This window comes from Rasamsonia emersonii, assembly GCF_000968595.1.
Source record: "Rasamsonia emersonii CBS 393.64 chromosome Unknown ctg1118621760272, whole genome shotgun sequence".
In the NCBI taxonomy this organism is placed as follows: domain Eukaryota; kingdom Fungi; phylum Ascomycota; class Eurotiomycetes; order Eurotiales; family Trichocomaceae; genus Rasamsonia; species Rasamsonia emersonii.
Window position 1 is genome coordinate 1 of NW_013563112.1, and position 23,739 is coordinate 23,739.

The 23,739-nt window shown below is 52.9% G+C and overlaps 7 protein-coding genes across 7 annotated transcripts; 4 read left to right on the forward strand and 3 right to left on the reverse strand.

The window, feature by feature from the left end:
• Positions 1–890, forward strand: T310_5364 (Malic enzyme; the record flags this gene model as incomplete). Its single annotated transcript, XM_013471746.1, has 1 exon — positions 1–890. A coding segment is annotated over one exon (890 nt), but the record flags the coding sequence as incomplete, so codon positions are not given.
• A 595-nt stretch (positions 891–1,485) lies between these two features.
• Positions 1,486–2,889, reverse strand: T310_5365 (uncharacterized protein; the record flags this gene model as incomplete). Its single annotated transcript, XM_013471747.1, has 1 exon — positions 1,486–2,889. One exon carries the CDS (start codon positions 2,887–2,889, stop codon positions 1,486–1,488), a length of 1,404 nt encoding a protein of 467 aa, XP_013327201.1.
• Positions 2,890–3,966: 1,077 nt separating this feature from the next.
• On the reverse strand, positions 3,967–8,907 carry T310_5366 (uncharacterized protein; the record flags this gene model as incomplete). The annotated part of the gene is made up of 13 exons (XM_013471748.1): positions 3,967–3,990; positions 4,057–4,414; positions 4,532–4,549; positions 5,054–5,550; positions 5,609–5,857; positions 6,183–6,230; positions 6,403–6,414; positions 6,484–6,535; positions 6,599–7,483; positions 7,550–7,836; positions 7,887–8,565; positions 8,623–8,714; positions 8,758–8,907. The coding sequence occupies 13 exons, from the start codon at positions 8,905–8,907 to the stop codon at positions 3,967–3,969; spliced, it is 3,351 nt and encodes a 1,116-aa protein (XP_013327202.1).
• A 1,111-nt stretch (positions 8,908–10,018) lies between these two features.
• On the forward strand, positions 10,019–11,867 carry T310_5367 (MFS transporter; the record flags this gene model as incomplete). Its single annotated transcript, XM_013471749.1, has 3 exons — positions 10,019–10,847; positions 10,904–11,159; positions 11,213–11,867. The coding sequence occupies 3 exons, from the start codon at positions 10,019–10,021 to the stop codon at positions 11,865–11,867; spliced, it is 1,740 nt and encodes a 579-aa protein (XP_013327203.1).
• Positions 11,868–12,640: 773 nt separating this feature from the next.
• On the forward strand, positions 12,641–17,031 carry T310_5368 (uncharacterized protein; the record flags this gene model as incomplete). The annotated part of the gene is made up of 14 exons (XM_013471750.1): positions 12,641–13,485; positions 13,675–13,723; positions 14,034–14,281; positions 14,316–14,607; positions 14,839–14,865; positions 14,918–14,983; positions 15,152–15,379; positions 15,469–15,493; positions 15,549–15,675; positions 15,724–15,784; positions 15,874–16,048; positions 16,088–16,175; positions 16,361–16,715; positions 16,801–17,031. 14 exons carry the CDS (start codon positions 12,641–12,643, stop codon positions 17,029–17,031), a joined length of 2,817 nt encoding a protein of 938 aa, XP_013327204.1.
• An 842-nt stretch (positions 17,032–17,873) lies between these two features.
• Positions 17,874–21,843, forward strand: T310_5369 (MFS nicotinic acid transporter Tna1; the record flags this gene model as incomplete). Its single annotated transcript, XM_013471751.1, has 21 exons — positions 17,874–18,141; positions 18,389–18,454; positions 18,537–18,676; positions 18,731–19,004; positions 19,058–19,158; positions 19,215–19,404; positions 19,460–19,573; positions 19,651–19,861; positions 19,896–19,905; positions 19,966–19,977; positions 20,079–20,093; positions 20,165–20,276; positions 20,308–20,423; positions 20,502–20,536; positions 20,598–20,848; positions 20,901–20,923; positions 20,969–21,021; positions 21,075–21,161; positions 21,274–21,526; positions 21,590–21,756; positions 21,813–21,843. The coding sequence occupies 21 exons, from the start codon at positions 17,874–17,876 to the stop codon at positions 21,841–21,843; spliced, it is 2,529 nt and encodes an 842-aa protein (XP_013327205.1).
• A 284-nt stretch (positions 21,844–22,127) lies between these two features.
• Positions 22,128–23,332, reverse strand: T310_5370 (Short-chain dehydrogenase; the record flags this gene model as incomplete). Its single annotated transcript, XM_013471752.1, has 3 exons — positions 22,128–22,468; positions 22,525–23,199; positions 23,248–23,332. 3 exons carry the CDS (start codon positions 23,330–23,332, stop codon positions 22,128–22,130), a joined length of 1,101 nt encoding a protein of 366 aa, XP_013327206.1.
• Positions 23,333–23,739: the final 407 nt, after the last annotated feature.

The following is a 23,739-nucleotide window of genomic DNA, read 5'->3' on the forward strand; positions in this document are numbered from 1 at the left end:
TGTTCCTGGGTGCGGGCAGCGCTGGCGTGGGTGTCGCCAAGCAGATTGTCGAGTTCTTCAAGCGCGAGGGGTTGACCGAGGATGAAGCGCGATCGTGCTTCTACCTGGTCGACACCAAGGGACTGGTGACGGCGGACCGGGGAGACAAGCTGGCCAGCCACAAGACGTACTTTGCGCGGACGGACAACAACGGCCAGCAATTCAAAACGCTGGAAGAGGTGGTTGACTACGTCAAGCCGACGATGCTGATCGGGCTGTCGACTCTGGGCGGCGTGTTCACGCCGGAGATCATCAAGAAGATGGCGGAGTGGAACCAGGCGCCGATCATCTTCCCGCTGTCGAACCCGTCAGCCAACTCGGAGTGCGATCTGGAGACGGCGGTGACGCACACGGACGGGCGGGTGCTGTTTGCGTCGGGCTCGCCCTTCTCGCCGGTGACGTTCACGAATTCGGCCGGAGAGACCAAGGTGTACCACGGCGGGCAGGGGAACAACATGTACGTGTTTCCGGGGATCGGGCTGGGGACGATCCTGGCCAAGGCGGTAGAGGTGACGGACAGCATGATCTACGCGTCGGCGGAGGCGCTGTCCAAGACGCTGACGCCGGATGAGGTCGAGCAGGGCCTGCTGTACCCGGACGTGTCGCGGATCCGCGAGGTGAGCGTGGTGGTGGCGCGGCACGTCATCCGGGCGGCGCAGGAGGCCAAGGTGGACCGCGAGACGAGCATCAGCGGGCTGAGCGATGCGGATCTGGACGCGTGGATCAAGGCGCGCATGTACAATCCCCACGGGGAGGTGGCCGCGCTGGAGCGCGAGGTGGGGGCGCTGCTGTCGTCGATCGGCCGGCCCAACAGGCTGGTGAATGGAGACGACAAGCACGCCAAGCTGTAGGCTGTAGCCTCAGCCCGTAGGTAGTTTCGTCGGGAGAACGCGGGGATGATCTTCGTCGTGCATATCCTTATTTTTCGTGGCTGTTCTCGTTTTCTTTCCTAATCTCTCCGGTCGGTTGTTAACAGGTTCTAGATTTGGCGGGCAGGATCGGACAAGTACCAATACCCTTAGCATATATACTTAGCATAGGTATAATTTAGCATCTATTACGGAGAATAAAGTTTTTGCATGTGATCTACTCCCGTCAGTACAGGTACTATTATTATTTAGAAATATCTAACCTAGGAAGCATATACAAGTAGACGGGAGTAGTAGGATGGCATCATCCCGAGCCCAACCCTAACTAACCCGGTAGCAAAAAAAAAAAACACAGCTCCCTACGATATATCTATTATTTAAAAAAAAAACAAAAACAAAAATAAAGGTCATATTTTACTTCAAATAATTTATTTCAATATATATCATGAATAAGGCGATCTTTTTAGAATTAGGGGCTTATTTTTTTTTTTCTTTTTTTTTTTTAAAAAAAAAAAGAAAGGATTTTTCATATTCAATACCGCCGGTCAGACTCGTGTTTACCATCCCAGTCACCGGGCTACCTCGCCTCGGCAAACTTCGTCCACAGCGGCTCATGCAGCAACCTGTCCAAGCAACTCGCCTCTACACCGACCAGAACCTCGATGCCACCGTCCGGCAGCACTGGGAGAACAACCTGTAAGCCGTTGATGACGCCAACATGGGGCGCTCGCACGGCGTCAATCTTGCCGCCCAGCAGGGATCCCCAATCCAAAGAATACAACTCAAAGTTGACCCACGAGGTCTGCACGCAGTTGAGACCGGGGACATCCAGAAAAGCCGTCGGAACAAGCCGATTCACGTCTTCGAGCTTCTCGATGAGGGCCGTCACATCGTCGGTGAACTGGCCGTCAGCGCGCTGGAGCGCCTTGCGGATCAGAATGGCCAGGTCGGCCAGGCTGGCCGAGCCGAGTATCTTGCGGATGGGAGCCGAGACGGCGACGTACTCGAGGAAGCAGCCCAGGGTGTTGGGGTGCACGGGCGGATCGGTACGCTTGCGTCCGTCAATGGCGATGTTGAAGACGGACACCGGATCGCCCTCGAGCGAGTCGAGTGGCGACTGCACCGCCATGACTGTGCGCCAGAGCAGCGCCGAGAGGGCGTCGTTGGTGGAGATCCAAGCCTGATCAGACGGCTCGGTCGCGTTGGCCGGCGAAGCCTCAGCCTTCAGCGAGGCCAGGGCAGCAGGGGAGAAGTAGAAGACCTGTCCGCGATGGTTCGGGGACAGCATCTTGGGCGGCGCCCCCGGCGGCGTGAAGGGCAGGAGCGTGTACTCAGGGTGGTCCTTCAGCGATCCAGGGTTGCGACCCGAGGGCTTCATCAGGCGTTCTCTGTCACTAAAAATAGCTTCGGCAAGCTCAACGGGCTCTGAGATTTCCAGACCCTGTGCACGACGGCACTCTTCTGCCCATACCTTGGTCCAGGTGTAGAACGTCGTGCCGTCACCAACCATGTGGAAGATGCACCACGTCAGAATCAGGCCGCCGTGGATGAAATTGGCCTGCACCAGAGAGACGGGCAGCCGCTCGCCGGGCGATGGCCAAACAGAGCGGCGACACAGCGTTTCGGCGTCGAACGCAGACACCGGGAAGGCCTTCGACTTGAGCTCCGCATAAGTCAGTGGAAAGGCGGCGTGCGCTCGCAAATCCTTGACGACGATGTCTTCGATCTCTCCGTCGTTCAGTCTCTGCAGCTTCAACACGCCGGCCTGCTTCGAGTCGGCATCCGGCACGGCCTCACATGCCAGCACTGAAATCCGCTGCTTGGCGGCATCGTACCCGGCCTTGAGGACACTGGCGACTTTGCTGATGTCATAGTCCTCTGAGAGCTGGAAGGGGAAGACGTAGCGGAGGTAGCCCTTGGGGCCGATGCGCTCCAGGGGCGTGAGCGTCGGGATCTTGCTGAAACCTTGCACAGAACCCATTGCGAGACGCGAACTGGGGATTGTTCTAGAGCGGTGAGAAGCAGCAAAAAAGCACAGTCACAAAGAAGGGAGCTGAGGATCTGGTCAGGCCTCGCTTAATATCAATCCCTAGTCTGACCGTCTGTTGCTCGCCTTTATCTCCAGTCGACAGGAGATACTTTCGCTTATCTCGGCAAGGAGGGATTTGGTGGATTAGTGAACTGGTGTGGGGGTAATGACATCCCCTGGACTGTTCCTTCTGTGACAACGCATCCTTGACTGGGTTCGGTGAATTGGGGTCAGCACGATGTCTTGACACATCGTGTGCCTCAAATCCCACAACGCCAAGGATCCGACAGTCTTCATCCCCTGAGTTGCTTGCTCCATGTTACGCTGCATGCGGTGGAAGAAATCAACGCCGTACCCTTCAAAGTGATCTTGTCAAGATATTGTCGATTTCTCTTGAATTCGGTTCGGGCGAAAAGACCGCCCGGAATGAAGACCAGCTCAGAATCCGTTAGCAGACCAGTCTCGATTTCTCCTGTCCAGCCTTTCAGGGGCCCGACTCTTCAGTGGCTGCTAATGCAGCAGAGACTTGGACTCACACATAGTATGACATGGATTAGAGTGACCGTTGGACGGGCCGCTAGGCTCTCGGCTTAACCACCCGTGCCAAAAAGACCACAAGAGGATAGCACCCACCCGCTTATATAGTAGGCCTCTCTAGGCTATGCCTGACACTGGACGCCCATCGGACTCCGCATGGCCAGGCTGCCGCCGGTCACTCTAGTCTGTTGCACGGCTGCGCGTCCAGCGGAGCTGTCCGGGTCATTCAAGAGGTTTAGGGTGTAAATCCTCTTTGCCTCCCACTGTAAACTTTTAAGATAGTGGCCCCTATTGCCCCCCTTGTTTATTTAAGCATATGACACCTTCCCTACCCAACATCGTGGTCAGAATGTTGGCCTTTACAATTGGTTTACATCCCGCTGCTAAACCTCTCTAATGAGTCGGACTGTCGACTATCTCTCTTTGCAGCATGGCACAGTCATGGTGCGACCGTTTGCAATTTGCATCCTCCCCATCTAGTTCTTAATCCCATTACTTCCTTCTTCTTATCTCTACCTAGGTAAGTACAGAGAGCATTTCGTCCTTCTTTCCGTATCTGTCCAGTCCTTCGACGCAACATACACGGATTGCAATGGCAATTGATCCACGCATCGTTGCCGTCTTTGGGCCGCCGCCCGCAGGCGTAGACCTGGCCGACAGTCGTGTGTCTGAAAACAACGCTGCCGTGGCTGTTCTGCTAGGTCTCGCGACAATAGCAGTGATCCTGCGGTTCATCGCGAGAATCATCCAGCGTAGTGGCCTGATGGCCGACGACTGGACTATCATTTTGGCTCTGGTATGTTCATATCCAACCCACTGGAGCCACGAAGCCACGAAGCCGAGAGCATCAGCTGCTGACAAGGCCCCCTTTCTCTGTAGCTCTTCGTAGGCGGGACGACTGGTCTGAGCATAGCAGGCGAGACTTTCTCCAATGGCTTCTCTGAAAGCATGAGCTAACAGTGTCAGGCGGTACCTTCGGTGCCGGAAAACACATTTGGGCTGTCACCTTGCCTGGCCTTACCCAAATTTTCAAAGTGAGTCTCCCGTTTTCACACACCTGCTCGTGTTGTCCTTCCTGCTAACGGTAATGCGCAGATCCTATACTCCTACACGTTCATCTATGCAGCCGCTTGCTCTGCCACCAAGGTCTCCATCCTTTTTTTCTACCAACGCCTCTTCATGACCTCAACCTCGGACCGGTCTTTAAGACTGTCGATCATCTTCTGCTTCTTCCTCGCGCTCTCATATCCGATCATCATCTGGGTGACCATGGGAAATTGTTGCCGGCCAGTGTCCTTCTACTGGACCCAATTTAGCGGGACCAAGGGGGAGTGTATCGACGTCAAGACGTTCTTTCTTGCACTCGGCATCATCAACATGCTCAACGACGTCATCGTTCTGGCGGTTGCGTTCCCACCGATCTTGAAGCTGCAGATGTCGAACAGGAAGAAGGCGGCCGTGTGCGGCATCATGCTGCTGGGAAGCTTGTTAGGAAGGACCCGACTCCTGAGGCCTGCCGGGCGTGCTGGCTGACTGGTATTACAGTGTCTGCGTCGCCAGTATCGTGCGCATCTATTACCTCTCCGAGTTCACCAAGGCCATCGACGTCACCTGGCTGATGGGCCCCGTGTTCATCTGGTCCACCATCGAGCCATCCATCGGGATCGTCTGCGCGTGTCTGCCACATCTAGCCCCCCTTGCCAAGTTAGCCCACAGAAAGGTGTCGTCCAGTTTCGGTAGCAAGAAGTCGGGGCCCTCGTATCCGAGCACACCATGGAGATCCCGCAGCGGTGCTGGACAGGGTTCACAGAAGGGGACTCCGTTGTTCACCTTCGGAGGAGATAGAATGAAGGTGGTGGAAGCAGATGACGAAATCGGTCTGACAAGCCATGTGACGGCGGGCTCTGGTCCGCGCAAGGCGCACTCGAATCGGGTCTGGGTCGGAGGATAATGTTCATGACCACTCGATCGTTGTGCAGTCGAGCTTTGTGCAGTCGACCTCGAAGAAATAAGCTTCCATACTCCTACGGAACATGCTCGCCTTTCCGAAGACGCAGCTGATGGCTCCGCATGAACCTGCCAGCGAGTAGAACGAGCTGTACGATTTACCAACAAGAAAACCTCATGTACATACAATCAGCACTCGCCCTGTAACATTGCCTCCAACATAGCCCTCCTCAAGCCCTATTTCTCTGGCCTGGTTCAATGAAATTATCCTGGCGTAGAGTACTAGATAGTCGAATGTGAGAGGCTCGCAATCAAGACCTGATGCACACACTTCATCATCCTCGTGGATGATGAACTTTCCTGACGGTTCCGTTGGGAAAAGTTGTACGGCGTTACGGGCGGCGTGACCGCGGGCGCCATACCGGAAGCGGGAAAACTAACCCGATCCCGTAATTCTCAGGTCCTCGTTTTACATACTCTTAACTTAAAACCATGACAAGCATTCTCTGGATTTTAAGGACTCAAACTTCACTTTCAGTCTCAGCACAAATGAATAACTTCATGGTAATATCTTAACAGACTACACCACTCCAATGGCAAAGGTTAGCAGGACAACGCTCTTCACCTAGTTGACCAGTCTACACAGCTCACACTTAGAACCATAGTCACGTCTCTGATATAATGAGACCAAAAAAAAGAAATCGCTGGTCCCGACGAGGGTCGAACTCGCGACCTTGGCGTTATTAGCACCACGCTCTAACCGACTGAGCTACGGGACCTGATTTGTTGAGAGGCCAACACCTTAGGGACTAATCAAAGGAGTTACAGCAGGGATATAGTAGTGGGAATGTTTTAGATGGGATAAAAAGTTGTGAGAGGGGTTCCTTTTAAATAAAAAAGAAAGATAAGAGGTGAACGAAAACGAGGGAATGGTTACTGTCAACAAAAAAAAACTGTTGCTTTGTACTGTCTGTACAGTACATTGGAACCGTGCTGTGAGGTAAGTAGTTGCTCGGCAATTTATATATTTTCTACATGTGTATGGTACTGAGCATAACTTACCCAGAAAACTTTCTCCTGTACAGTATCAATAATAACTACATATATACGAATACTATACTTTATGCCTATTTATATCATCTATGCAGTCGTTCGACTGCTCCGCTCGTCATGTTACAGATTCTGCAGCGTATCAAAATCCGGCATCCACAACGGCGACCCAGCCTCGTCCTGGTCGATCCACGGCGCCAACTCCATCGCCATCCGCATCGCGTCGTCGCCAATGTCGAATTGGAATTGGAATTGAGATTGAGATTGAGATTGCGATTGAAACGGGTCTCCTGCGCCGGTTTCAGCGGATGTCGATGGCGCTGCCATCCCTGGTCCTGCAGGTGCAGGTCTAGGGCCCTCCTGGTTGACACTCTGCGCAGCCATCATGCCCGCCATTCCCGACGTGGTCGCCGCCTCGTTCCCCTGCAGCTTCTCCATCGCCGCGTTGACCAGCAGCTCAAACGCGTCGCGGTACTTCTTCACCCAGGCTGCCCGCTCGCTCATGACGAACAGCACCGTCGAGCACGCGCGGATGTCGTTGCTCATCCGCACCGACCACACCTTCTCCGTGTTCGTCCACAGCGCGTACAGCAGCGTGATCCCCGCACGAAGACCGTCTGCACCGCCAGGAACGAATGCCCGTACTCCAGCGTCTGGTGCAGCTTCTTGTGCGTCTGGCAGATGTCGCCCGCTGCCCGGAGGCAGATGTGGTAGTACGGGTCCGTGACGGGCAGCAACGGCAGGAAGGGCTGGATGAGCAGTCGCACCGACCGGTTGAAGTGCAGCGTCGGATAGTCCAGCTCTGAGCCGTGGAATCGTGGCAGCACCGACGCTTTCCACTCCTCCAGCTCGCGGTACAGTTTGTCCATCTTCGGCCGCAGCGTGTGCAGCGGGCGGTCTGCACGGTAGATCGAGTGCTGGATCTTGGAGTCGATCTGCCGCAGTCGGAAGAGGGCCACAGCCAGGGAAAGCGTCGTGACTTTTGTTGGAGGCGGTGGTGAGCTCAGAATGGCTGGGTCTCGGATATCATCGTCAATATCTAGAGGTAGATCCAGGTCGATGTGACGATCGGCAATACTGAACGGCCGTCCCAACGACAGCGAGATGGCCCGTTCGAGATAGTAGACGGTCCAAAACAGCCGTCGGCGGAGCTGGGCCGTGAACGGATCCAGGTGAGCGGTGTTGGCCTTGCGGTGCAGACCCAGGTCGATGCACGTCCGCATTGCCAGGCCGATCATGTACCACAAGCCGTGGCTCGTCGCCGAGCGAAGATGATAGATGACCAGCAGCGTCATCGCCTCGACATTTTGGACTGATCTTGTTTCGCATGCAGCAGACACGTGCTGAAGAGCCGTCATATAAAACCTCTATCCTCATTAGTCCCGTACTGCAGCAGCATTAAGTCATAGTCATACCTCTGGCGCAATATAGGTATACTTCTCACTGAGCTGGATCATTGTCGCCGCAATCGCATACACCAGATACAGCTTGAAAATCCCAAACCTTTCCGCCTGGGACAGGTCCTCCGGTTTTGTCCGCGCCAGACGCCATCGATCTTCGTGCAGGCGCCACAGCTCCGCCCGGTCGAGAAACGGGTACCGGGTATGGAGACGGTTCAAGTAGGCGTTGAGAATCCGCGATCCCATCTCGTCGTTGGGGGGATCTGCGCGGTTGGCCAGCAGCTCGTCCAATTTGATGCTTTGGCTGCCGTTGGAGGAGTCGCCGCCGTTATTCGACGCTTTCTGGCGTGACGACGCAGCCGTACCGTCGGTCGATGTCGGGATGGCTTTGTTCAAGACGGTTGTCCGGACCATCTCGCCCAGGTTGACGGCGAGCGAGAGTCCCGAGCTGGAGCCGACATAGGCCGGCGTCTCCAAGGAGCCCAGGGTGAGGAAGCCGACGATCTCGCCGAGGGCATTGCTCCCGGTGCCGGCCAGCCCGGGCGATGCGTTTTGCGGCTGCGACACCGCGGCGATGGGATGGACGACGCTGCTGGCGTTGGCCGTCGTGACGGGGTCATCGGCGGCCCGGGATTCGAACTGGGCGAGCTTCCCTTCGAGGTAGGCGATGCGCTCTTCGAGAGCACGGGTGTAGCTGCAGGTGTCAGCACTTCCATATTACCATTTAAATAAATTTACAGGAAGGGCTTACCCCGAAGAATAGCCATCGCGACCCAGCGAGGCCTTGTCACATTCGGCGCGGGCCTTGCGACAGTTGGAGCAGACGGGGTATTCATCATCGCACTGGCCGTAATTAGCAGGGAACAATCGGTATTTACATGCTCACAGACAGCTTACTTTCTGCTTGCGGTTCTTGCAGCGCGTGCATGCGGTGCGGCCACGCTTGCGCGGGTTGGACTCGCTGCTCGATGGGGACGCCGTCGTGTAGGCGGACGAGGGCAGAGGGGCTTCCATCAGGCAGGCGGTCAGGCCGCATTTTTATGATCTAATTGAAGCGATTGATATCGACGAGAGCAATATGACCAGGGATCCTGTTCATGATGTCAGCGATCAGCGATCTGATGGCGGCCATGGCACTAGTCCGAAACAGGAATCCAGAGTAACCACTTCCTATTCAGGAATAGACATCACGTGACTAGAAATATGAAAGTACACGATGAAAAGACAATAATGCAGGATCTGAAATCGAAGACATATCGAGATCATCCATTGTACAGAGTAATTATCATAGTATCAGGACCAAGGATTACTAATTGATGCCTTGTCATTTTGCATACACTGCAAGTATGCAACACTCCGCAGGCGGCATCGGATAAATATCCGATCGGACCTCCGATGGCGCGTCGGAAGGTCCGATGAGTCAGCGAAGAATTCTCACCAACAAATTCCATTCATTCTTATGCTTCGTTTTAAACAGGGCTGCATGTGCATTCAGATGCCTGATACACGTGTCCGGCAGTGGCTCAGCCTGGTATGTCGGAGTATATACTGTGCAGTCCGTAGTAAGATGATATACCATATCAGTTAAAGTTGAGAATTATCTTTGCTAAGAGTACTAACAGGACGATGTTGATAATTGCGGTGATAATTCTATGGTTACGTATCAATTATATACTACTAGAACTAGCGTAACTCGTTAAGGCATTCAGAAATAATGATATATTTATTTTTATAAGTACCATACACATATTTTTTTTTAAATGAAGAAAGAAATCCATCTCATCGGACCTCCGACGATCTAATCTGACAGTAGCACCCGGATCCACTCCGTTCGGTTGAGTCGGCACCGCACGCCGCCGCATCAACCAACTGCCCAACTCGCCAATGGCGGGCAAATTTATCGCGATAGCACAGTTGACAGGCGCGTATGCCTTAGTCGGTGGAGAATGATCAAGATGGATTTTTGCCCCCGGCGCGGTGAGTTGAAGATATATAGCCCGTATCGACGCGGTCTAATCAAGCCACAGTTTACTGCTTAGTACGGCGTACTATACTACTACTATCTACTCCTGAGATTGCAATTACTTGACTTGATTTGGTCCATGTGCTTCATGCCACTGCAATCTCTACACACAGGGTGATTGATCATGGGCCGCCATCGCAATGCCGAAAAAAACCTGCAGGACCAGACCAACATCCTCCCCATCGGGCAGCTGCTGGTCGTCTTCGCCGGCCTGGCCTCGTCGCTGCTGATCTGCTTCGTCGACCAGAATGGCATCGGCGTCGCCCTGCCCACCATCGGCCGCGACCTGCACGCCCAGGACACCATCTCCTGGGCCGGCACCTCCTCGCTGATCGCCAACACCATGTTCACCGTCCTGTACGGCCGCCTGTCCGACATCTTCGGCCGCAAGAGCGTCTACCTCTGCGCGCTGGGCCTGCTCTGCATCGCTGACCTGCTCTGCGGCCTGTCCCAGAATGCGCCCATGCTGTACGTCTTCCGCGGCCTGGCGGGCATCGCCGGCGGCGGCATCACGTCGCTGACCATGATCATTGTCTCGGACGTTGTCACGCTCGAGGACCGAGGCAAGTACCAGGGCATCCTGGGCGCCTGCGTCGGCACGGGCAACGTCATCGGCCCCTTCATCGCCGCCGCCTTTGTGCAGCACTCGACCTGGCGCGGCATCTTCTGGCTGATCAGTCCACTCGCGGCCATCAGCGCCGTCATCGCCTGGTTCCTGCTGCCCAGCAGGATGCGCCGTGATGCCATTAAGAAGAACCTCAACAAGATCGACTACTTTGGTGTCCTCACCGCGTCGGTGGCCATCATCTTTCTGCTGATCCCCATCTCGGGCGGCGGGCTGTACTTCAACTGGGACTCGCCCATGGTGATCAGCATGCTGGTGATCGGGGGGTGCTCGCTGTTTCTGTTCTTGTTCGTGGAGTGGAAGGTGGCCGCTCTGCCGATGCTGCCAAGTGGGTGCCAGGAACATTTATCAGAGTTAAAACATCCAATCTAATAACGACTGCAGTGTCCTTCTTCCGAGACCCCGTTATCTCGACCCTGTTCATGCAGAGTTTTTTCCTCGGTGCCGGTTACCAGTCGTACATCTACTACCTGCCGCTGTACTTCCAGAACGCGCGCGGCTTTACGGCCATCGAGTCGGCGACGATGACTCTGCCGATGGTGCTGTTCCAGTCCATCGCTTCGATTCTGTCGGGGCAGTACATTGCGCGAGTCAAGCGGTACGGCGAGGTGATCTGGGCTGGATTTTTCCTGTGGACGCTGTAAGTCTCCAGATAAATCGAGTATGTGTAAATAGATTTGTTAACAAGTCCAGGGGCGCCGGCCTTGCCCTGATGTTCAACGGCACGACCAGCAAAGGTGTTATTGTCGGCGTCATGATCATCGTCGGCGTCGGTATCGGCTTCACCTTCCAGCCGACGCTGGTCGCGCTGCAGGCGCACTGCACGCTGGCCAAGCGGGCCGTCGTCATCTCCGACCGAAACTTCTTCCGCTGCGGCGGCGGTGCCTGTGGGCTGGCCGTGTCGGCGGCGATCCTGCAGGCCGTGCTGAAGGCCAACCTGCCAGCGAACTACGAGTATCTGGCGCACTCGACGTACGCCATCCCGGCGCGGTCCAGCGTTTCGGCGGCCGACTGGGACGGCATCATGAACGCGTACCTGAGGGCGTCGCACGCGGTTTTCATCCTGCAGGTGCCACTAATCGGGCTGTGTTTGCTGGGGTGTCTGTTTGTGCGAGATCGTGGACTGGAGCGGCCCAAGGAGAAGGATGAAGAAGGGCAGCCAGACCAGCAGCAGCAACAGCAGCAGCGGAAGCCAGACAATCAAACCGAGTCCCAAGAGGCAGAAGCTGATTCTGCCACTGACAAAGAGCCGAACCTGGAGAAGATCGACGCCGGTCAAGCGTCTCCAGGAACTGAGACTGACACAGCAATGGAAGCAGAAGCTAACGAAGAGACGACTGAAAAATGAGCTGAGAAATTCTTCATATCATATCTTCACGAAGAGATGCGAATCAGAGAACAAAAAAAAAGAGGATACGCATAATAATAGACCTGATTATGATAGGCATGGGCATGGCATGGCATGGCATAGACATGAAAGGGCATACCGAATACGTTTTCTACGATATTGTGTACTGTACTTACATAGCGAACGATAATAGAGCAATTAATATTTAATTTAAAAAAATCTAGACGTGCTAGTTTGCACATTTCCTCTCAGCATACTATTCCAGCATGCTAGTAAATTAAAGCCATGGACAATAATAATGACAGTGGCTTTTGCGCGGTTATGCCCGCTAATCTGGATCGGGCACGAGGGTGATGATTTTCGTACTTAATATCTAAAAATATTAATTACTTTTTTAGTGGTTAGTGATGTTAATTAATCAATTAATACTGAATATTTTTTTATTATTATTAGATGATAATGTTCCTATGCTTCGATGAAGATGCAGCGTCATTCCGCTAGCGCAGCTGTGTTCCTCACCTACCTTATGACTACTAGTATTGACTACTGCACTGTGCATTAAAAGATGCCAATGACATTTGAATTTCCTGATGGATGCAGGGGCTGTGCAACGTGCTTGATCGCCAGCAAGGCTGGTAGGGGCCTTGGCTGCAGCCGCGCTGTCGATCATTATTGAAACTGTTTCAGCCTTGCGGTCGGCTGGACATTTAAGAACTGAAAAGAAGAACAAGAGCTTTACCTAGCCATTGAGGGAGAATACGCATGTCAAATCAATGGACATAGGTACAGTACAACTCTCGATCTCTGCAGCAGTACCGCTAATACAAGCAGCGGCAGACGCTCGACGCGACAATATCCATCGGTGGCTCTCCGCCCCCGATCCATCCCGCAACCACGATGCCGCTCGCAAGGGACGACAATCAGAGACGGGCGTCTGGTTTCTTGAGAGTCAGGAATTCTCCGACTGGAAGGCATGTCCTGACACGCTGCTCTGGCTGTACGGGATTCCTGGGTGCGGAAAGACGGTTCTGAGCTCGACAATTATTGACGACATTCTGCACGCCTGCCAGCTCCGACCGTCCAGTGCAGCGGCGTATTTCTATTTTGATTTCAACGACGTCGGGATGCAATCGGCTGAAAACATGCTCCGGTCGCTGCTCACACAGCTTGCTGCCCAAAACAGCACCCCTCGGGCGTTGGAGACGCTTTTCTCGTCGAAGATGGATGATGGCAAGAACCAGCAGCCCTCGACAAAGGAGCTTCTCGCCGTTCTGCGGCAGACGATCCTCGAATTTGAGGAGACGTTCATTATTGTGGATGCTCTGGATGAGTGTGCAAAACGAAAGGAGCTTTTGGGCATGATTAAGGAGATCGCCGGCTGGAAGACCGGCAATCTGCATACGCTCGTCACGAGTCGAAGAGAGCCAGATATCGAGGAGTGTTTTGAGAGTCTGCCTCAGATTAAAAGAGTCTCGATTCAGAATGCGCGGCTGAATGAGGATATCCATCTCTACGTGAACGAAAGACTGCGGACGGATCCGAAGTTGCAAAGATGGAGAAACCAGCCGGAGGTGCAGAAGGAGATTGCGGACAAGTTGATGGAGAAGGCTGATGGGGTGTAAGTCGATGCGAAGCTTTAAATAAAAATTGAACCATGCACTGTTTATACAAGGCTTCACGACAGGTTCTGATGGGCTGCTTGCCAGTTCGACGCGTTGGAGAACTGCCTCGATCTGTCAATGCTCCGACAAGCTCTGGCTTCGTTGCCCAAGACGCTAGACGACACATACGATCGAATGCTCTGCAGGATCGACGACGAACACGCCGGCATCGCTGTGAAGATCCTGCAGTGGCTGGTATGCTCCACTCGGCCGCTGTAGCTTGACGAACTGGCCGAAGTGGTGACAATCGACATCAACTCGGAAAAGCGATTCGACCCCGACAGACGCTTTCCGGAGCCGCGGGATATTCTCTCGATCCTCCCGAGTTTACTCGTGACGACGGCGTCTGACGCAGACTCTTCCGAGCGGCCGCAGGTAAGACTGGCGCATTTCTCCGTCAAGGCTGTCGGAGAGGATCCAAACGGGGCCAGCAAGTCGATATGCGATCCGCAAGGCGCAAGCCAATGCGTCCATCGCAGAGGACTGTCTTGCGTATCTCTTGCAGTTCGATCGCCCCTACTATGCCATCTCCCCCGTTGTTGCAACTTCTCCACTGCTCCGATACGCGGCCAACTACTGGCCAAAGCATGCTCAGCTGGCAGCAGCAGCAGCAGGGAAAGTGAACCAGCTGATCATGGAGCTTTTCCAGCCAGGAGAAGCCTATCTCAACTGGGTGGCGTTTTTCGATGGCTACACGCCCGTCGAGCAGCTTCAACAGAGTGCCCACCCCGCTCTACTACGCGGCATCATTCGGTCTGACCGAAGTGGCACAACTTCTGCTTGACAGCGGAGCTGATGTCAATGCCCAGAGCGGCCCTGCCGGTTGCTCTCTGGCTGCAGCTTCTCTCGCCGGGCACGTCGAGACGGTGCAGCTGCTGCTCGACCGGGGAGCAGACATCGAGGCGCCCGCCGGCCTCCTGGGGGGAAACGCACTGCTATTGGCGACGACGAACGGACACCGCGAAGTCGTCCGGTTGCTGCTTGAGCGGGGAGCCAACGTCAATGCTGAAGGAGCATCAGATGACGATGATGGTGCAACCGCCCTGCAGGAAGCTGCGTATCGCGGCGACAGGGAGATTGTGCGCAGTTGCTGCTCGACAAGGGTGCTGATTGGGATGCCAGTGGGGGACGATATGGCACTGCATTGCGGGCGGCTGCAAAGGGAGGGCATATGAAGATTGCGGAGGTGTTGGCAAATTAAGGACAAATATCTATCTAGGAATCATCGTTAGCACAATTGCCCCATACGGAGTATTATAAGAGAAAATGATACAATAGTGGCTTGCCCCAACAACTAATGATGAGACTAGAAGATATCTACATTGATTTTCACAGTAGTACGTACTGTACATACAGACATGTATTTACTCTCCCCGCTGCCCACAGCAGCTAGCAGGGATCAGATCAGGCCACGTAGATGCTGCTAATGTAGCTGCATTGAACACTTTAGGTATTGTATGTACAGGGGTGAAACTGCACTGGAAGGGCTAACATATCCCCGCATTAAGCGATCGAACAGTGACAGGATGACAAGAGTCAGTCTGGCCAGTACGATAGAACAAAAATGCTGATAGCCCTGCAGGTGGCTTACTAAGGATATCTAGGTAGTGCTGACGGTATCAGAAACTGGACCAGAATCCAGAAGAGCAGTTGCTTTTTTTTATAATAAGACCTCGAGGTATCCCTCTCGCTCTAGGTTTCTTTCTTTCTGCTGCTGCAGTCTGCATACTCTACTCTCTACTCCGTCTCTCTCCTCGACGAACGAACGTCGAAGCCGTTGGAGCCATGGCTCAGAATCAGATTCCCTCCACTCAAAATCCAAAACCAGCTGAGAATATCCTGGAAGTACATGTGAGTGAATAAGCATCTGAGCTGAGCACTCCTGCACCATGTTCTACTGACGTGGTTTGTTTTTCGTTTTGGTCAGGATACCCCTGCAGAAACCGATTCTGTTTATTATGAATCGTGAGTCGATTCAACCATCAATCCAACCGTGACAACCTTTGATTATTTTCTATAGCATTGGCACAGCTAGCTACGTGTCCTCTCTCAGTCCAAGTGTCAGAAACTACAAGTAATAATAATGCAATGCAATGGTTATCTTCTAACGAGATGATCCATGGTTTAATAATAATAATAGATATGAGGTAAGTCTCTCTCTGACTGAGGTAATATCTACTTTATTCAAAGAGTAGTGTTAACACTTTCCAGAATGGACGCCGATACCACGCATACCACGAAGGAACATATATTCTGGTATATATATTTATATACATTCTGGTGATATATATATATACATACACTATTCTGTCTGCTCTAATCCTTCACAACTATGACTGAGCAAGTTCACTTTTATTGCTAGCCCAACGACGAAGAAGAACAAGACCGGATCGACCTCCTGCATCATATCTACCTCCTTGTCCTTGGTGGAAGACTTCATCTTGCACCGATTGGCAGGAATCTTCAGCGTGTATTGGACCTTGGTACTGGGACGGGGATCTGGGCTATACAGTTTGCTGAGTAGGTGCATTCTCGTTATACATGTATGTACATATATAGGTTTGTGGCTGATGTCGAGGTCTATATACAGTGAATATCCTTCTGCGCAAGTTATTGGCACGGATTTGAGTCCTATACAACCTCCTTGGTAATTGCTTTCAATCTACGTTCATGCTCTTTTTCTTCTATCGATGTTGGAAATTTGTCACTAAGCCAAAATAAATGCCACGGCCTTCGCCTCTTGGCTGGATGGTTTTATTGTAGTACATGTACATACATACCTTTGATGCTCTTACCTGTGAGAACACGCTAACAGCAGGTGTGAAAAATCAGGGTCCCTCCGAACTGCACATTCGAAATCGACGACTTTGAAAAAGACTGGCTCTTCAAGACCAAGTTCGACTTTATCCACGGCCGTGAGCTAGAAGGCTGCATCGCCGACACAGACCGGCTTTTCCGTCAGGCGTTCGACCATCTCAAGCCTGGCGGATACTTTGAATTGGACGCCTTTTATGCCTATTGGCTCTCAGATGATGATACCGCAAGCAAGGCTACAAATAGTCAAGCATGTAGTAAGATGCTCCGCGAAGCTGCTGAGAAGTTCGGCAAGAGCTTTGAGATGGTGCCCTTGTGGAGGGAAAAGATGGAAAAAGTGGGGTTTGTGGATGTGAGGGAGTCTGCTTTTAAGGTTGGTATATACATATATTTTTTTTTTCAAAATCAGTTTTAATTTTTTTTAAAAAAAAACGACTAATTATAATCATGATGCAAAGATCCCCGTCGGCCCCTGGCCCAAAGACCCCAAGATGAAGGAGATTGGCCGCTTCCAGCAAATTCAGCAGATCCAGGCCGTTGAATCCTACGCTCCGGTACTTCTCTCACGTGTCCTTGGATGGAGTTCTGCAGAGAGAGAGGCGTTGGTGGCAAAAGTCTGTACTGAGTTGAAGGATCGTTCGCTGCATCTGTATGCGCCTATGTACTTTGTTTATGGGCGGAAGCCTTGAGTAGACAAAGTCTGCTAGAAGCTCTGGTTTTTTTTTTCGCACTTCTCCTGCAGTGTAGGATTTCTTTCTTTCTTTCTTTTTCCTTTCTTTTATGTGCGATTTTGTTGTCGTTTTCGGGCTATGCTTTACGTATGAACAGGATCAGGACTGTTTATGCTTTTCTACAGAATACAGTATCCAGGGGCTTCATTTAGGAAAACTTTGGACACGTGGTACATATATCCTTCACTGTTTAAAGCCAGTTGCTACTGAAAACGGCATGATGCAATTTTATTTCTACTCCTATTGAATATGACATAGTGCGGGGTAAGTCCGGGGTACTCCACAAATGATCAACGCCGCGCATTGTGACTGGCTGCTGCCCCGGTGGCGTCCCGTCTCGGGGAATGCTCCACGCTCGTCCATCATCTGCAATCCCGCCCAATATCACGGCATTCGTCTGCGGCAGTTGACTGACGTTCGATCGATCGATCGTTCGATTCGGTTTCTGGTGCTGTCTCGACATGATGGATTGGCAGCTCTATCTGCAGGAACATGCGCAGGCTGCAATTGCAGCATTCGGCATTCCCATCTGGAGCATTCCTCAGCCAGCCATGACATCATGCCTGCCAATCCGTCAGGTCTAGAATGCGCACGGTCGTGATGCACTGGATGTCCGTGTCCTGCCTATACCTACCTCGGCCACATAGTCTGGTTCGCTGGATGAACCTCTCGGCCGACGCAAGGAGGGGTTGGGGTTGATCGTATATATACGAAGGACTCTGGAATTGCTGTTTCTTCCTGTTAAACCAAACCTGCGATTGCAATCTGTTCTGCCTTCCGCATAACCAGAAAAAAAAATTATGCCTGACACAATCCCCCCCTCGGAGAAGCAGATCGAAAAATCCGTCCATCTGGACGATAATAACCGCGTGTCGGACGACGAGGCCGTCTCCGACTTCAGCCATGTCGACGCCAAGAAGGTGCTGAGGAAGATGGACCTGCGTCTCATCCCCATGCTGGCCGTCTTGTATCTGCTCTCCTTCCTGGACCGGGGGAACATTGGCAACGCGAAGATCGAGGGCCTGGCCGAAGATCTCCACCTGACGGGGGCGCAATATAACTGGTGCTGTAGGAAGAATTCCGCTTTGCTTAAGCCGTGTCCGCCGTCCCCTGTCTAACGCTGAAACAAAAGTGACCGTCTTCTTCTTCACGTATGCCGCGTTTGAAGTCCCGTCAAATCTCCTGCTAAAGCGGTTCCGGCCGTCGGTCTGGCTGCCTTCGATCATGGTCGCCTGGGGGGTTGTCATGGTAAGCAGGCATTTTTTTTAAAAAAAATTTAATTTTATTTAATGTCCTGAGATGATCCAACTGACAGATAGACAGACCCTCATGGGCATCGTCACCAATTATCATGGTCTGCTGCTTGCGCGACTCTTCCTCGGTGTGACTGGTATCTATGCCATTGCCACTTATCTGCACTGCGCCGCCTGGCGAAAAGTTTGCTAACTGCTGGCCTCCTGCAGAGGCCGGTCTCTACCCCGGCGTCGCGTTCTACATTACCATGTGGTACTGTCGCTACGAGGCGCAGTTCCGACAAGCCCTGTTCTTCAGCGCCGCCAGCGTGGCGGGAGCATTTTCAGGTCTGCTGGCGTACGCCATTGCGGTGAGCTTTCCTCTTGTCCCTCGGTTGATATTAGCATTCCACTGACGCACGCAGAAAATGGACGGCGTGGGCGGATACGCCGGATGGCGATGGATCTTCATCCTCGAGGGCCTGGCGACCGTCGTCGTCGCGGTCATCGCCTTCTTCGTCATCTACGACTTCCCTGAAACGGCCACGTTCCTGACAGAGGACGAGCGGGCGTGGGTGATCCATCGGCTGAAGTATCAGGGATCGGACGACCACACGCACGTAGAAGAGGTCGAGCAATTCAAGTGGAAATACGTGTGGGATGCGTTTACGGACTGGCAGATCTATCTCGGGCTGCTCAGTGTGTCGTCCTTCTCTTCGTCAGGAGTGTCTGTTTTTCTGACGCGTATGCAGTGTACTGGGGCATCGTCTGTCCGCTGTACGGCAGTTCGCTTTTCCTGCCGACTATTATCAAGGACCTGGGCTATTCGTCCTCGACGGCGCAGCTGCTGACTGTACATACGTTCCATACAGTATTTATTTTACATCAACAGTAACTGACAGCCTCCAGGTCCCGATCTACATCACCGCGGCCGGAATCTCCGTACTGTCTGCCTGGCTCTCCGATCGAGCCGGCCAGCGGTCTCCATTCATCTTCTTTTTCATGTGCTGCATCGGCTGTGGATTCATTATCTGCCTCGCTGCGTCTGGACGAGGCGTTCCGGGCGTCGTCTACTTTGGCGTGTTCCTGGCTGTCGCGGGTCAGTATCTGTCGGCCATCAATCATTATAAACCCCCATCCTGACGATTCTACAGGCATTTACCCGGCCTTCCCCGGCAACGTCACCTGGATGAGCAACAACCTGGCCGGCGGGTACAAGCGCGCGGCGGGAATGGCCATCCACATTGGCGTAGGCAATCTTGCTGGAGGTGAGTATCCCCCTTAAGAAAAAAGGATACAAACTGGTACCCTATTCGAGTCAACTAACTGACTTGACTGCTCTCAGCAATGGCATCCAACTTCTACCGCCAACAGGACAGCCCGCGGTACGTTCTGGGCCACTCGCTGGAACTGGGCTTTGTCGCCGCGGGCCTCATCGCCGTCGCCGTGCTGCGTTTCTCGTACCAGCGGATCAACCGGCTGCGCGCGGAGAAGGGGACAGGCGGCTACACGGCTGAGGAGATGAGTCGGATGGGGGATCGGTCGCCTGCGTTTCGGTATGCGCTGTAGTAGATGTAGATGTAGGTATAGATATATACGTGTATATATCTATGGTCGGTAGAAAGAGGGGTAGACATTAGATACTAGGTACTAAATACAGTGCATGATGAATGTATGTACATGCCTAGGTAGGAGATAGGTTCTTTATCGTATAGCGATAATGTCTAGGAGCTTTCCTTTAGGGTCATGTATGTACTGTACTTGGAATCGTAGGACATGTTCATCATTGTGCGTGTGGAGTGGAAGAGGTGCACCAGTCGATAAAACTGGATGCCAACATGCTGTAACAGGATCCATAGCCTGTGAAACATGGCTGGGCGAACATTCTATGTTTCTATACTCAGCCTTGTTGCTCCGCGGTTAAGCTAACGCACCAACGTGGAAACCCCGCAGGCGGAGCCCATGCCAATGGTAACTAATTAACAATCACTCTGACTCGCAGCGCAACGCTCACGGCAGAAGATTCTCCAAATGGACCAGCCGCAGCGGCCATCCACATCGACCAGTACCGCCCAGGTCGCGCCCACCGTGGAGGTGGACGAGGATGCGTACAGCACTGTAAGTTGGTGTGCGCAGTCACTTAAGTCACCGCCAGTCTTGGCGCGAGCTGCTTGCTGATCTGATCGGGGCGGACAGAATAATGACAACGCGACGACCTACAGCGAGGAGCTGTATGTATCCACAGCAAGTACGGAGTACATGTGTCCATGATTATTGATTTGCCCGTTCTAGCACAACGTATACCGCATCCTTGACCACGAGTGCCCGCTCCTACGAGTGGAGACACGGCCGACGCTACCACAGCTATCAGGCCGGAAGCTACCAGTTCCCCAACGATGAGTGGGAGCAGGATCGTCTGGACATGGTGCATCATGTCGTCTACCGGCTGCTAGGCGACCGGCTGTTTCTGGCCCCGATCAACCCGGAGGGCATGCGGATTCTCGATATCGGAACTGGGACCGGTATCTGGCCGATTCAGATGGGTTTGTATTCAACCTGCGACAAATCGAGTTGATGGCTGATGTTTTCTTCTAGGTGATCTCTATCCCACAGCGCATGTAGGTCGATGACTCGCTGTACTGTACCGTAAATCTCATGGGCAGTTTCTGACCTTTCAGATCGTCGGCAATGATCTCAGCCCGATTCAACCGCAATGGTAAGCATCTCCCGTCGCGGAACGATCACATATTTTACTTAGTTAATATCTAGGATGCTTCCTCAAAACGTCGAGTTTATGATCGACGACGTGGAACAAGACTGGGTGTGTCCTCAGCCTTATGACTACATCCACTGTCGGTACATGTGTGCCGCGATCCGGGACTGGCCCCGGCTAGTTGAGCAATGTTACCAGTAGTAGCCTGACGCCATCTTTTTTTTTTTCTAAGATGTCCAGCTGACAAGTAACTAGAAACCTGAAACCAGGCGGCTGGATCGAGTTTCAAGATTTCGAAGCCCTGCCGTACAGCGAAGACGACTCCGTCACGCCAGACAACCACCTCATCAAAATGCTGCGCTATCTGGGCGAGGCATGCGACAAGGTCGGCCGGACGTTGAATCCGGGGCCATTCCTGAAAGGATGGGTCGAGCAGGCCGGTTTCACGAGGATTAACGAGCAGATCTTCAAACTGCCGATTGGGGCATGGCCAAAGGATCGTCGACTGGTAAGATTCTACACCTAGATAGAGATAGATACACTGCTAATTAAGGTCCTGCGGTATATGTAGAAAGAGCTTGGGTCATTCATGGCAGTGTCCTTTATCGAAGGTGTCGAAGCCTTCACTCTCACCCCCTTCATTGATGTTCTGGGCTGGTCCAAGGACGAGGTGATGGAGTTTAATGCCAAAGTGCGGCAGGATGTGACGAGGAGAGAGGCCCATCCGATATATAATTAGTGAGTAGAGTCGTCTCTGCTGGTCATAGAGATGGAAATGCTGACGCAATCAATAGCTATGTAGTGACAGCGCAGAAGCCAATATAATGGTATAAATTGAGGTAGAAATCAGGAAATTCATTTAATTTCTTTCTTTCTTTCTTCCATTCGAGTTGGAATTGGCACGAAAGGAAAAGATCGTTAGTCCAATACCCAACCTTTATCGGGGTTATATATCGATATAAGTGAACCTCAGGTTAGTAGAAGGAGACTGTAAGTCTGCAATTCTTTTCCCTTTACCAAAGACTTAATCACCATAACCAACGTCAGACTCTACGAGACTCTCTAGCACAAAATGTACAGTACAGCACATACAATCAGTACTCTTCTTGCTATCCCTCAAGGTCAAACGTCCTCCTCACCAACTCCTCACTCAACCGATACAGCCTCTCCGCCGCATGGACGTCCAGTGCAAACGACGCGGCCTGGGCAAACTGGCAGTCGCTGAGATAGACGTCTGACGGGTCGGGGGGTTCTGCAGGAGTCAGCATGTACAGTACAGTACAGTCTATATGTATGTGTGGTGTGGGTGGTGTACCGTTCAACGCAGGATCAAACGCCGCGACCAGCATCGTCGCTGCCCCCTCGTCGAGGGACTTCCAGTATGTCCCTGTTTTGGCGATGATCTCGGTGCCTTTGTCGTCGAGGTGCCGGCTGAGGTTTGTCCAGATAGCTGTATCAGGAGAGAATTAGCGGTGCTAATTAATTAGGAAAGAGAATGAAACGTACATCCCGGATGTGTTGCATACGACACGATCCCCTTCTCCCGCAACTTCTGGCTCAGATACACCGAAAACAAAATGTTCGCCGTCTTCGACTGCCCATACGCCAACCAGCCATTATACTCCCCGGCCTTGCCGTACACGGCCGTGATCCCTGGCGGAGGCTGCTCCTCAGGGGGCACCTCCTTGCCCTCGATATTGTAGTCATGGAACCGGATAGGCGACAAGCGGTGGCCGGCGCTGGTGACATTGACGACGCGCGTCGAGCCGCCCACGACGCCGGGCTTCGCAGCCGCATTCCTCAACTGCCGCAGCAGCAGCAGCGTGAAGAGGAAATGCCCGAGGTAGTTGGTGCCGAACTGCAGCTCGATGCCCTCTGCGGTCCGCTGCGGAGTCAGTACCATGACGCCAGCGTTGTTGATCAGCACGTCGACCGTGTCGACCGTTGCGGCGATCTGGGCGGCTGCCTGCTCGACGGAGCGCTGGGAGGAGAGGTCCAGCGCGACAATCTCGATGGTTCCCGCTTCTTTGGCCTTGGGCGTGGCGTTGTAGATCTCCTGCGCGACCTGCTCTAGTTTCTCCTTTGTGCGCGACGCGAGGATCAGCTTGGCTGGGTGCTGGCTCGCTATGGCCAGGGCCATGGCTTGCCCGAGGGAGTTGGGCGCGACGCCGGTGATGACGACTACCATGTATCAGCTTGCTGTCACAGTACAGTGTGTTAGGTATATACCATTCTTATTGCGAATCTGACTCGAAAATGCCTTTGCGACCTCTGTCGCGGTGGTCGTTTGGCCGAATTCGGGATGAGAGGTCATGTCGGATTATGTCTGGTAACTAACTGAATCTCAATGGATTAAACAGTGTATAATAAATAGAGTGTACTGTAGATCCACATCTAGTACAATAAGGATGTGCGTGAGATCGATCGGCCCCACCACTGCGAACCCTGATCATGCATTACCCTAAGGGGCAGGTAGAAATTCCGTCCACGGATATTATATCGCAAGTAGGTACCTAGTAGTCAATCTAGACTGAGCCCCACAGCTCATAAATAATCCTGGCAGATCGGATCGATCGTATGCGATCGTAACTCATCTCGGGACGATACTTATTCGATCGATCGAGCGAAGTGGATTGAATGAATTACACCAATTGGCCAGGCTGATCGGACTTAACCGGTAAAACCCAAATCTGCGGGGGACATCATTATCGTCATATCGTC